We start from the raw sequence: 12,596 nt of genomic DNA on the forward strand, positions 1-12,596 counted from the left end.
TTATTATTTTGTCCTCCAACTTTAAAACTTTAATCTAATAATTAACGTGTTTGTTGGTAAAATATCTTACGAAAAGATATTTTTTTTACTTTTATGTATTTAGTTGGGTAAAATAAAATAAAATTAAAATAATATAGTTTATGATCAATCAAAAAATATTGTGTTTTACTTTGTTAGCTTAGTTTGTTAAGACCTTTTCAATTCAATATATATATATATATATTTATTTATTTATTTATTTATTTAAAAAAAATAAGCAAATTACACTTTAATTCCGTAAATCCTTTTACAAGAAATCCCTCTGAAGTGTGAACAATATCTCTTTGTGAGATCATCTAATCGAAAACATTATATTTAATTTTTAGTTTCAACACATCATATTTTCTTTTAATCAATCAATGCATCTAATCTATTGATAGACTAATCTAGATCTTGTTTCACATAAATTTATTATTATAAGGGCGATCCTCCTAACTTAGTTTGTTCCATATATAATCATCAGGATTCGAACCTCTGACACATCATAATTAATTTTTAATTTTTAGTATTAAAATTTATAATTTTTGAAATCTAATAATTTTAATTATCAAATAATAAAATTATTTTCTTTACTAAGAGATATGATCTGTGTATCTAGCTTCTATTTAAAAATTTCTATTAAAAGAACTTTTTTAAAAAAAATTAAATCTAATTTAAAATTATAACATTACATTTATAATAAGAATATGTCTAAATTTGAATCAGTAGAATCAAAACAATCTTTAATTTTTAAAAGCATATCAAATAATTTATATGATAGAAATGTAATATTTATAACCCATAAAGATATATTTGCAATAATTCAATTGACAAGTTTTGCCCCCAAAAAAGAATATCAAAACCCCTTTTCAAACTTGGCGCAAACTCAAATTACTAAGTTTTCATAAATTAATCGGAGTATTAAAACCAAAAACAGTAATAGTGGTAATTCACAAGAACCAATTCAAGCCACCAAAGTACCAATACCTTCAACCAAGATACACAACAATCACAGTATCAGGGACATGGCACTGCCAAATTTCCACCACCGTTCACGGTGAATTCTCATTTCTATTCTAATTAATTCCAGTACACTATATGGAAGCTAGGTATATTAGGACAAAGGGACCGATTTGCTTCCGTCTAATTATCTCATACAACAGACATTAAGAAGTTTTTCTTTTTGACCTAATCAGAAATCCATCTGGCAAATACATGGCCAACATGAAACTGATAACATTTACCATGAAGCCTACCTGGATTGATTGTCATTTCTCATCGATATCCCAGATGAAGGATCAAATTGCTCTCCCATGAAAACTGACTGCGTTTGTTGGTAGGAAGCATTTAAGCTCGAATCTAGTATCCGGTGGGGAAGTACCATCTCTGGTTTAGCATATGCTGCAGTCATGCTCACCCGTTGCTTCTTCTTCAACCTCTCTCCCTTAGGACTCCCTGTTGGGGAACCCACATGGCAACCAGAATCTGGGGTCAAAGGCTCATGATGAGATGAGAAAGACTCGTCAACAGAGTGGCTCTTGGCAGAAGCTCCTCCTTTGGCAACCTTATCCTGCAAAGGGGATTCTGAAGTGGGGGCTGGAGTTGCAGGGTCAGTCTTCTTGTCAGATTCCAGGCCACTGTCACCCAACCCTGGGATTGAAGCTCCTGAGCCAGGTGCATCTCCAAGGACTCCACTAAGACGCTGCTCTTCAATAATCTTCTTTAAATACTTTCCTTGCGCCTCTATCCGTAACTGTAGCTGTCTCTGCACCTGTTGTGAATCAGAGGTATGAAATCTGTGATTTGAGAAAACAAATGAAACACCTAAAACTTAAAGCATGTGTCTAATATGTGCACAGAAATTTAGCAAATTGCTCCAGGTTTATAATGAATACAGAGAAAAATATTATCTGAACGTAGCTTACACCCAACACCATGAAACTCAGAAGAGCAAGAAGAGCCCAATAAACATAATAAACAAAAATAATATATTAAATTTGGATTGAGAATACACGCCTCCAATTGTTCATGCAAGCGCTTCTGCACCTCCATCTGCAACTTCAGAGCTTCAGTAATTTGCATGCCCCTGCAATCAGGGGAAAAAAACCTTCAACTCTATGCAACTCATGTTGATGAGCCTATGTAGATGAAAAGATATTTTAGTCATCTAAAGAGCACAGTCCTTCCTCATATGTACAATAATGAGTTTTATCCGTTGTGGCACAAAAAAGGAAATAATTGAAATATCCATATTGATTCTTGACACAAGGAATAGTAACAAGTGGTGATAACATGTAACCTGGCCCCTACTTCTTAAACTCTATAAAACAAGCAAGAATTGAGGTACCAAGCTGACAGCCAATATCTAACTAAATACCTGCAACACATATCTAGATGGGAATGCTTTGCATACCCAACTCCAAAACTACAATAGGTGAATATATATGAAAAGGAAAATTTTCAAAACAAAAATCAAACCGAAAAGGCTACAGCTTCACTCACGATGAACCATCCAAATTGGAAAGCATATCCCCAGTTTCTTTTTTGTCAGGCTTTTTACCTTCATTCACAAATAGAATAAACAAACAATATCAAGAAGAAAGGTTTTGTACAAAACAACTCAAGTTATAATTAAGTATGAAGAATAAACTTAACGGCAACAACAATTTAAACAACATCAGTTTACATATACATTAAAAATAAAAAGAATAGGTTATAAACCTACCATCAGAAGAAGAATCAGGGAGATATTTAGCAAGCCGATATTTCTGGATGGATCAGAAAAGTAAGGTCAAGAAAAGTCATATATAATAAATGAACTATTCAACAAAATCCTCAGTTCCTGGGGCAACTCTGAACACATGTACATAAATAAGTATCGTTCTTCATTAGGTTGAAAAAAGAATTATACCTGTAAATGACTTTTGACATGGTATATTGTCAAACCCTGCACACCCATGACCCTAAGAACTCCTTTTGGTGTAGCTCCTGAGAGGGTAAAAAGAAAGAAACCCGTTCACCATTTAGACCTTTACCATATATAAACAGGAAAATTTTATGGTAATTAAAATTTCTGCATAAACATAAACAAGTCCATATAAAAATTAAAGCCACCATGGTACCTAATGGTTTCTCGCACAATTTAGCAAGAAATTATTTTATAGATAATTCTTGACAAACAAGAGACTTGATGAAAGAGAGATGCTCAAGATATGAAACCCCTTTTAACCATTTATCTTTCCACAAAGTTAGCAAATTGCTTTTACTTCTTTCTAAAAAATTCTTACTACAATCTTGCACCAAAATATAGGCAGCATAATTTCCAACCTTCCGCACTTTTTTTTTCAATTCAATGGCCAATCTAGTCAACTGCAAGCACATACAAATTCAGGATAAGAATTAATGTATAGCAAGGGAGACCATTGACAAGACTCACTATCTGGCCCACCAAGTTGAGCTACAGCATCAACAAAACGGTCATGAAGCTCATGTGTCCAGCGTAATCGCTGCTTTGATGCAAGATTTGGGTTGTTGGCGAGGCTGCTTCCTCCACTTACTGGGTCCATTGAGCTAGCACCACAATCTAAATGTTGACCATGAACTAATGAGTTGCTACGAACTAAACTTGAACCTGGAACATTCTTTGGTTGATACATTTGCAGTTCATCTACAAATTAAGAGGAGTAAACAGATTCATACAGAGTGTAATAAATACAAAGCACTAATAGATTCCATACTAAGAAAAAGACCTAGACAAATCATGGATGCAATTTTCACCGTCGCACAAAAAAGAAAGATGAATGGCGAGGAAAGCATGAATAAAAGGATTATTAGCACCATTAGCCGGCCAAACCCATAGTGTTTCCTCTTTTTTGTTATTTCAGTGTTTTCCTCAAGAGCACTTTAATGACAATTTCCAAGGTTACTAACTTAATAAATATCATCATTAAATGCATTCAGTGCCATCAAACTATCTGTCAACTTTTGCAGTTAACATGGAAATATTTCCATGATATCACCTTAATAGTAATTGCTAGTAAAACCTTTATTATCATTATTCATAAGATAATGAATGAAACCAAAAAAATTCATAATCATTATTGTTGAATACCATGATAGGAATCAATTGTAAACCTAAAGGCATAACTAGAGCAAGCCGTGAAAAGTTGCAACTTTCTAATAACAGAGTAAGGGAAGAACCATAAACAATTTTCATAACAACTGAATTTTCCTATTATATACACCAACATTGCATATAATTCTCCGTTTTTGGCTTGTCTTGATGCAACAGAGAACACTGCATCCTAAACCCTAACCTTAAACAAACCACAGCCATAATACATGTAATATAACCCATAAACCATCCAATAGTGTTTTAAGCTAGATCTCAAAGAAATCTAGGAAGTAAAAGATGTCAAATAGAGATGAACCCTAAAAGTAAATATTAGGCACATACATTGACTACTTAAGTCTTTCACTTATGTGCATTTTTTCTTCATCTAAAAAAGATGTGCTGGAAATCACTGCTGAATTGTTGGAGGAAATATTCTGTTTTGATTGTTTTCTAGTTTCTAGTTCATGATTCTTTATGTCTTATAAAAGCCCTAAGGTATACATACTAATTGAATAAGAAATATAATTTCTTTATTATGTCCCCACTGTCCCTGTCCCTACTAGTGAAACGGGAATTAGAAATAAAAAAGAGGCATACACAAAAACTGGAGTGCTTAAGTTTGTACAAACAGAAAATTGAAGTGACGTCCAGCTGATTATTATTGTATACTTGAAATATGAATAACATACAATAGAATTCAAAAGGGGTGAAGAAAACAGAGGAAAATTTTTCTTAGGTCAGAAAAGAGAGGATGGTTGTCCAAGTCCTAAAAGCGTGCGATGCAATCCTCTATCATTTAAAACCCTAAATCAAGACCGGATTACAGGCTAACCAGACATAATTCCTAATTCTACTCCATTGATTTAACCCCCGGAATCGGAAAAGAAAAGATAGTGAAAACGAAAGCTTGAGAAGTCAAAGTGTGCAGACCAGAGACCCAAAGGATGAAAGCATACCAGAAGTAGATCTACGAGCATCCCACCATAACTTCGTTTTCACGACGACTTCAACTATAATTTAAATATTTCAGCAAAAGCAGAGTTACCAATTTTTGGACCCCAAAATCCAAAGCCGAAGAAAAAAAAAACCAAAGACGCAGAGCAGACGCTTATTATTTCTGCTTTTTTCCCTCTCTTTCCCAAGGGGAAATGAAATGAAACGGTTCATTTATTTTTATAGTAGTCTTCTAAATTAAAACAAACATTTTTTTTACTTCATTGTTGCGATGCCTACTGCCATTCTGTCATTCTAGGTTACGACATTTATTTTCAAAGTTTTTATCATTTTATATTTGAAAAATACATAATTGTAAATTCTTATAAACAAATAATATTTGTTGATGATAATGAAATTGGAGAATGACATGTAGCGACCGGCCTTTCACGGAATTTACCTCGTTATATTCCGTCCGTTCTTCGATGATTCCGGCTATTTCTGTCTTTTCTCCTCTTGATGGTTACGTCATTTTTTTTAATTTAAACTGTCTTTCCATTCCGCCCCGCCTTGCTTACTTGCTTATTTCGTTATTTCACTTTAATTAATTTTAAGGGTAAAGTATAGTAATGGTCACTGAACATTTCTGAAGCTTACATTTAGGTCCCCCAACTTTTATAACTTACAATACAGTCCCCCAACATTTATTCCATTTACAATATGGTCCCCAACTTAAATCACTGTTAGAAAATTAGGGTGAATTATATAAACGGTCATTGAACTTTTCAAGCACTTGAATTTAGGTCCCCAACTTTTAAAACTTGCAAAACAGTCCCCCAATAATTTTATTTTCTTATTAAATATAGATGTATAGAAAATATAAATGATTCAATTTATATTTAAATGTATGAATCATTTATATTTTTGATATATTTTATTTTTTCTTGTATAAACTAGTATTTAAAATATGTTTATATTTTAATCAAAATATTTCAATATACGAATAAAAATATATTTATATAAATGAATATTTATATTTAGATGTATAAATAAAAAAATATATTCATATATTAATGTATGAATCATTTATATTTTTTGAATATTTTATTTTTAATAAGAAATTAAAATTATTAATTATATTAGAAATACTCAACTTAAGATTATATATATAAATCATGAATTATAAATATGAAAAATATAATTATTAAATTTAGTTTAAAAATATATAAATCTTAAATTTATTCTTTTAAAATATTGTATCAACTAATATTTAAAAAATATATTAAATCTATCAAACAATTTATCAAATATAATATTTTTTATTGTAAAAAAATATAATATTTTCTCATCATTTATTGCTTTCAAATTTTTTGCCGAAGTTCAAATCTCATTATTTCCATTTTCCATTATATTTTTTTTCCTGGCATTGGTCATACTACTAGTATATGTATTATTGTATATCTCTTAACACAAAAGATGGTGTTAGCTTAGTGGCTCCACCCTGTATCTTTCATTTGCGTGACTCAGGTTTGAGTTTGCCCAAGACCCAAATTTTACTTCTTTGTAACTTAATTTTCTTCTAATTAGGTGGTGACATGTGTCACCAATAACATATATCATGATCATGTGTTAACACATGTCAGATCCTGATTAAATGATTAATTTATTAAATTTTATTTAATTTATGACCAAATTGATAGCATATATAAATAATTAGGTGGTGACATGTGTTACCAATGACATGTGTCATGATCATGTGCTAACACATGTCAGATCCTAATTAAATGATTAATTTATTAAATTCTATTTAATTTAGGACCAAATTGATTATATAAATAATAAAGACTGAATGAATAATAATGTCAATTCCTTTTAACTGCCACTTCATCATTTGTATCAATTGGTAACGACTAGTGGCTTAGTTGAAACAGTTAAATAATTATGTTGTATGATTGATAAATTTAAAAGATCGATGACAAAAGTAAAAAGGGCTAGATAGTTAAGTTGTCAACCTAGTAGTTTACACTTTTATTTATACGTCAAAATAACATTTTATAAATTTAAAATTTGAATTATTTTCAACCTCTTCTATATCCTAACTACTTTTTTTAATTAAAAAATTTATTCAACAGATAAGAATTATACTATTATATTTATATAAAAAATACGTATCACATGAAATAAGATGAAATTAAATAATAATAAATATGACATAATTGAATTTAATTGAATTATTTTGGAATTTAGGGTTTAGAATGAAAATGAATTACTTTGGAAATTGGGGTTTAGAATGAAATTGAGGACTGTTTTGCAAGTTTTAAAAGTTGGAGGACCTAAATTCAAATGTCTAAAAAGTTCAATAACCTTTTATATAATTTACCCTAATTTCTAACGGTGGTTTAAGTTGGGGGACCATATTGCAAACGGAATAAATGTTGGGGGACTGTATTGCAAGTTTTAAAAGTTGGGGGACCTAAATGCAAGCTTCAGAAATGTTCAGTGACCATTACTATACTTTACCCTAATTTTAATTATTTATTGAGATATCATGTTCGAACACCATAAATATTAAGAGTGTAAGTAGAGATGAGTATGAGAACCGAACCCGACGGGTCCCAACCCAACCCAGTTGGGTAGGATTTTAAAAAAAAATCAGGGTCGGGTTAGATTTTTTTAAAGTTATGTTCGTGTCGAGTTCGAATTTAGGGTGAAAAATAGCTAATACGACTCGAAAAAAATTATAATTTTACCTTATATATTTAAGGATAATTATAATAATATACTCTATATATTGTTTTCTTTCAATTAAATTTCTATTTTTATTGAATAAAAATATTATAATTTAATAAATATATTATTTTAGGTTGGGTCAGATTCATATTTTTTTTCAAAAAATTAGATCAGATCAGATCGGGTCGGATTTGGATTTTATTTCAAAAAATCAAGTGGAAGGTGTATAATTTTTGGGTCGGGTGGAGGATTTCTAGTTTTCAGGTCGGATCGGGTGGACCGAAAATCTGACTCGACCCATGCCCATCCCTAGGTGTGAGCGTCTAACGTCAAATGGTTGAGAGTTATATACACGGATTAATAAAAAAAAAGAGGTAGATTACTCACTCATTTTTGTATTTATTTCTATTTTAATCTTCTAATTAAAAAATCAATTTTATTGCTAAACTTACAGAATCTATTTATTTTAGTAATTTGAACATTAATTATTAACATCAGCATCAAAATATTATATTTTGGGACTTATATAAAATTGTACTAAAATTTTACCTTTTTCCCTATAACCGAAATCTTTTTCCACTATCAATTGATTATCTTTATCCATCCTTCAGGACACAATTGATATATATCGAAACGTTCTTTTTTTATTCTTTTCAAATTTTTTTATCAAAATTAATAAAATTCAAATAAAAGCTTCAACACTTTCTTGATCCAATTTATAATCTTAACTATCTAATCAACATGGAATCGATATATATTATATTTCTTGTCCCAGTTCAAATTTGAAAAAAATATACTCAGACGCCGATGAATGCTAGATTTTTAACATAAATCTAAATAATATAAGTACTTGAAGGTCAAATGAGTAAAATTCGAAAGTCTAATAATAACTTTAAAGTTGAGAGACCAAAATAAAAATACAAACGAAGTTGAACGACCAAAAACTTAGTTTACCGGGAAAATAAACAGTCCTAACGATAATATTGCTTCTCATTCAACTCGCACAAATTACTAGAATTTGACTTGAAAAATCACATTCAACTCAAGGCTCGAGTCGAATTCAAACTCGTCTAAATCATCATGCCTTTTCACCTCCAAAACTGCCGGAAGCTCTCGTATTAGCTTTTAGAGAGCTTTCTACTCTTCGAAACTGCAACTTGTGGCCTCCATAGATGTTTGTCTTCACACTATATTTTGGGAAAGTAGCATGCTCTGCAGCCTTCGATTTCACTGCAAAACCAAAACTTCACATATCCTGGATACAAACCTCCATTGAAGCATAACTTTTGATGCATGCAACATCGCAAGTTGAGATCGAAAACTAGGAATTGCATTTAGAGTTTGGAGTTCATATATCGCATCGATTTCCTATCAAATTAACACAAGTCAATATGTTTAAGAGACTGACTAAATATTTGATGCCTAGAGGCAACATAAGCAACTTGGATTTACAATTTTGAGACAACTAGTGGACACCAATAGATCACCACATTTGCACTTGATAATGTAATAACTTGAGCAAACAGAAAGAGTAGCACTCATTTTACATCTCTACATTTGAAATCCAGTTAGCCCTTGGTGATTAACCCTGGCATCACTCCAGATCACAGATCCTGCTGTTCCCTCCAAGTTGAGCACCTTCTTCTTCCCTTCAACAGCAGATCCTTCCATTGTCAATCCTCCCGAACTCTCCTGTGAAGTTAGGCAGCTTTCGGTAGAACCATCAGCCCTCTGAGAGAGCAGACCGGTTGGCATTTCTTCTTCTTGGCCGCATGCATTCACGACCTCAGCAGATTGGGCAGAGTAAAATCCAAGTGGATCCACTGAATAATTTCTCAGCATCTTATTACCAACTTCCAGGTTATCTGTTTTGATAACTTCAACACTTCCGATAAAATGATCAGCAAGCATCTTACAAGCTCTCTCAAGCATGGCCATATATTTTCGTTCTGCATCCTGGCGAATCTGCAAGTGTTTTTCAGCCTATATAGGACACATAATAACATTAGCCAGCTTGATTATGGGGTTCACAGTCTGATCTGGAGGATTCTATCAAACATATTGAGTAGGACTTTTCCCACTATCAATTAATTATATAAGCCTCATAACAAGTTTCTCCAGATCAGAGAAGCTATGGAATTGCACAAGACCCCAGAAACATTCAATACGCACTGCAACACTTTTGCTTAAAAAAGAAATAACTACGAAAGGAAGAAAATGATTACCTCAACTTGCAAATGTAATTTACTCTGTACTTCCATCTGTTCCCTTAATGCCTCCCTCACCTCATAACCCCTGCACGTAAAACTCATTTACATCAAGAACTTGGCTTAAGATTTGAAATCCTATCAATGAAACCATATTTTCAGACAAAAGAGGAAAATTCTCACTCGTTCATGTCAGAAGTTGGCAAGTTAATGGTAGAATTATTGGTTCCAGGGCTTTCTAAAAGATATGAAGCTGACATCCCTTCATAAAAATGAAGAAAATAGAATTCAATCTTAAGTTTTAAATACTTGTCACTTTATAAATTATTACAACCAAAAAAAACTTAGTTCTTAAATCTGAAAAGATGGACAGGAAAGTAAATCATTTTGGTGAAAGAAACTTAAAATTAAGATTCAAGCAAGCCAAATTCATTTACAGTAGCCAATAAAGTAAATATTAAGAAAGAAAAAGTGTTGGAGCAGAACCAACCATCTTTTGGTCCGTCACCCATATCCTTCCCCGATTGCTTACCTAACCTGTATTTCTGTACGACAGTGAACATACCGATGTATAACACCTCCATAAGAGAATCCTTTTAATAGAAAGCACAAGTTTGTAATTCTTTTGACAAGGTAAAGATTGACAAGAATGAAGAAACCTGGAGGTGACTCTTTAAATGGAAAAGAGTTAATCCTTTCACATTCATTGTCCTCATGATAGCCTTTGGTGTAGCTTCTGCAGAAGTTATGCATAATCAGATCATATAAAATACTGAATTAATTATAAGTATGGTTAGCCAAAAAAAGACTTAACATAAAAACATAGTCCAAACCATGCTCAAGAAGAGCTAACAGTATATCACATGGAACATTCCAACAAAACAATGCATGTATGGAAGTAATATGACAACATACATAAGACTAACAAGCATAAATGCTGGATGACATTTATTGACATCTGATTTGAGAGAGGGGGAGGAACAAAACAATAGAAAAAAAGAAGAGAAAAGCTACAGCCTTATTCAGAGAAAAGATAAGGGACCGGGACTTGAATCATTGAAACAATGATGAAATTTGGAGACACAGAAGGCTTTGCTAATAGCATAGCTAAAACCTAATAAAACATAAACAAGCACAACATTTAGATTTTTTGTAATATTTTCAAATGTAAGACAAATCAAGTATTTTATCCTTGACTATTCATTCAGATCCTGTTTGATGCCAAAAGAATAAGAAACAGTTTTCTAGCAGCTAACAAAGACATGTTACCTGTTGTAGCCTTAATTCTGCTTGTGACCCAATTAGTTTCCCAATTAATATTCTCTAATTCTAATACATTTAAGGTTGGGTATAAAATCAAGACAAATTCACATTGGGTCACATACATGAATCCTTATTCTTCAACTGTTCCTAGCAACTATAATCCTCTCTTAAAGTTTGAATAACTCCCTATCATTTGTTACCACCTCCACCCATGTCTTTTTTTCTTCTCTCCTTCAAACTTTTACCCTGTGCAATATCAATGTGCTCCATCCTTCTAATAGAAGAATTCCTCAATCTGCTTATACACGACCAAACCACCATTAAGAAAATTCCACTAACCTAACCTCTATAAAATATATCCCAATTTACAGTAGTATGTACTATTTTTGACTCTATCCTCCCTAGTTTTGCCAACACGTACTACAGGGAACTTGGATCTCAAACTAGAATAAGTTGTGCTATGCCAGGTGTTAGCTCAGATCAAGTTTATTTCAACAAAGTTCTTTTTTTTGCTTTGTTTCAGTAAGCTCAACCAGTCAATTCGCCAACAAGCCTGAGAGAAAGTAAACTACAGCAGATTATCATATCTCCCAGGCCAGTTACTAGGCAGCCACCTAATACATCTAGTATTGTAGCACAAGCACAAATGTTTAGCTCTGAACGTTGCATAAAGCAGGCAACGAAAATTGGTGAAAATGTAAAATTAGAGGCGACGAACAAAAACCCAGAAAGAAGAAATCGAGATCTTACTATTGGGGCCGCCAAGTTGAGTGACGGCATCGACGAATCGGTCATGGAGGTCAGCAGTCCAACGGAGACGAGGCTTAGGATCGGAAGTCAAGACGAGGTAAGGTTCTCCGAATCCGTTGTGATTGAGATTATTAAGCATTTCTTCATGTGGTGGGAGCCTTTGACTCGGATGGTACATATCCATTCTCTTCTTTCTTCTTTCACTCCAACAAATCTCACATCCACCCACAAGAAACTACTCGGCTTTTCCTCCAGTCCTGCTGTGCTCTGCCCAGCTGTAGGAGGAACAGTCAAAACAAGGGGAATTGAACCACAAGATGATTAAAAGCAAGACAGAGAGCCACTCAAACCGCTGCTGCTGGGTTCTTGCTGTTGCTCCTCCCACGCCCTTCACAGTTCGATTTGTCCATCTTTCAATTTTCTATTTCCTATACTTATACTCAATAATTTCCATTGTCTTGTACATGTAAAATAATATTATATGACTTGCATCTGATAAAACTTTCAAAATTAAGAATATAAATATTTAGCCAACTGAATTTTAACATTAAATTTTGACTAAAAGATTCTTATGAAAATAA

General features: G+C 32.5%; 2 protein-coding genes across 6 annotated transcripts; both read right to left on the bottom strand.

Annotated features, from left to right (window-relative positions):
• Positions 1-1,050: 1,050 nt before the first annotated feature.
• On the bottom strand, positions 1,051-5,266 carry LOC120195805 (myb family transcription factor PHL7-like). 3 transcript variants are annotated; one of them, XM_039197739.1, is made up of 8 exons: positions 5,089-5,266; positions 3,455-3,685; positions 2,930-3,006; positions 2,744-2,786; positions 2,528-2,578; positions 2,437-2,443; positions 2,035-2,104; positions 1,051-1,789 (listed from the first exon to the last, which is right to left on the bottom strand). In XM_039197739.1, the coding sequence occupies exons 2-8, from the start codon at positions 3,672-3,674 to the stop codon at positions 1,271-1,273; spliced, it is 987 nt and encodes a 328-aa protein (XP_039053670.1). In that variant the 5' UTR covers positions 3,675-3,685; positions 5,089-5,266; the 3' UTR covers positions 1,051-1,270. The 3 variants fall into 3 exon arrangements, with proteins under 3 accessions (XP_039053670.1, XP_039053669.1, XP_039053668.1); XM_039197738.1 differs by lacking the exons at positions 2,437-2,443; positions 5,089-5,266 and adding an exon at positions 4,475-4,531 and having other exon boundaries at positions 1,054-1,789; positions 2,521-2,578; XM_039197737.1 differs by lacking the exon at positions 2,437-2,443 and having other exon boundaries at positions 1,055-1,789; positions 2,521-2,578; positions 5,089-5,261.
• A 3,899-nt stretch (positions 5,267-9,165) lies between these two features.
• Positions 9,166-12,376, bottom strand: LOC120195806 (protein PHR1-LIKE 3-like). 3 transcript variants are annotated; one of them, XM_039197741.1, is made up of 6 exons: positions 12,016-12,376; positions 10,662-10,738; positions 10,511-10,547; positions 10,186-10,264; positions 10,021-10,090; positions 9,166-9,778 (listed from the first exon to the last, which is right to left on the bottom strand). In XM_039197741.1, the coding sequence occupies exons 1-6, from the start codon at positions 12,197-12,199 to the stop codon at positions 9,347-9,349; spliced, it is 879 nt and encodes a 292-aa protein (XP_039053672.1). In that variant the 5' UTR covers positions 12,200-12,376; the 3' UTR covers positions 9,166-9,346. The 3 variants fall into 3 exon arrangements, with proteins under 3 accessions (XP_039053672.1, XP_039053673.1, XP_039053671.1); XM_039197742.1 differs by having other exon boundaries at positions 10,535-10,547; positions 12,016-12,375; XM_039197740.1 differs by having other exon boundaries at positions 10,493-10,547; positions 12,016-12,374.
• Between the last annotated feature and the right edge of the window lie 220 nt (positions 12,377-12,596).

This window comes from Hibiscus syriacus, unplaced genomic scaffold (assembly GCF_006381635.1).
Source record: "Hibiscus syriacus cultivar Baekdansim isolate YM2019G1 unplaced genomic scaffold, ASM638163v2 tig00117021_pilon, whole genome shotgun sequence".
NCBI lineage: Eukaryota > Viridiplantae > Streptophyta > Magnoliopsida > Malvales > Malvaceae > Hibiscus > Hibiscus syriacus.

Excerpts from the sequence above, each read along its gene's own strand:
- LOC120195805 (XM_039197739.1), bottom strand. The coding sequence starts at position 3,674 with ATGTATCAACCAAAGAATGTTCCAGGTTCAAGTTTAGTTCGTAGCAAC. Across the intron at positions 2,787-2,929 it reads ATGTCAAAAGTCATTTACAG|AAATATCGGCTTGCTAAATA; the intron begins GTATAATTCTTT and ends TGATCCATCCAG. Across the intron at positions 2,579-2,743 it reads CCCTGATTCTTCTTCTGATG|GTAAAAAGCCTGACAAAAAA; the intron begins GTAGGTTTATAA and ends TTGTGAATGAAG.
- LOC120195806 (XM_039197740.1), bottom strand. The coding sequence starts at position 12,199 with ATGGATATGTACCATCCGAGTCAAAGGCTCCCACCACATGAAGAAATG. Across the intron at positions 10,265-10,492 it reads GGGTGACGGACCAAAAGATG|GGATGTCAGCTTCATATCTT; the intron begins GTTGGTTCTGCT and ends ATTTTTATGAAG. Across the intron at positions 9,779-10,020 it reads AATTACATTTGCAAGTTGAG|GCTGAAAAACACTTGCAGAT; the intron begins GTAATCATTTTC and ends TGTCCTATATAG.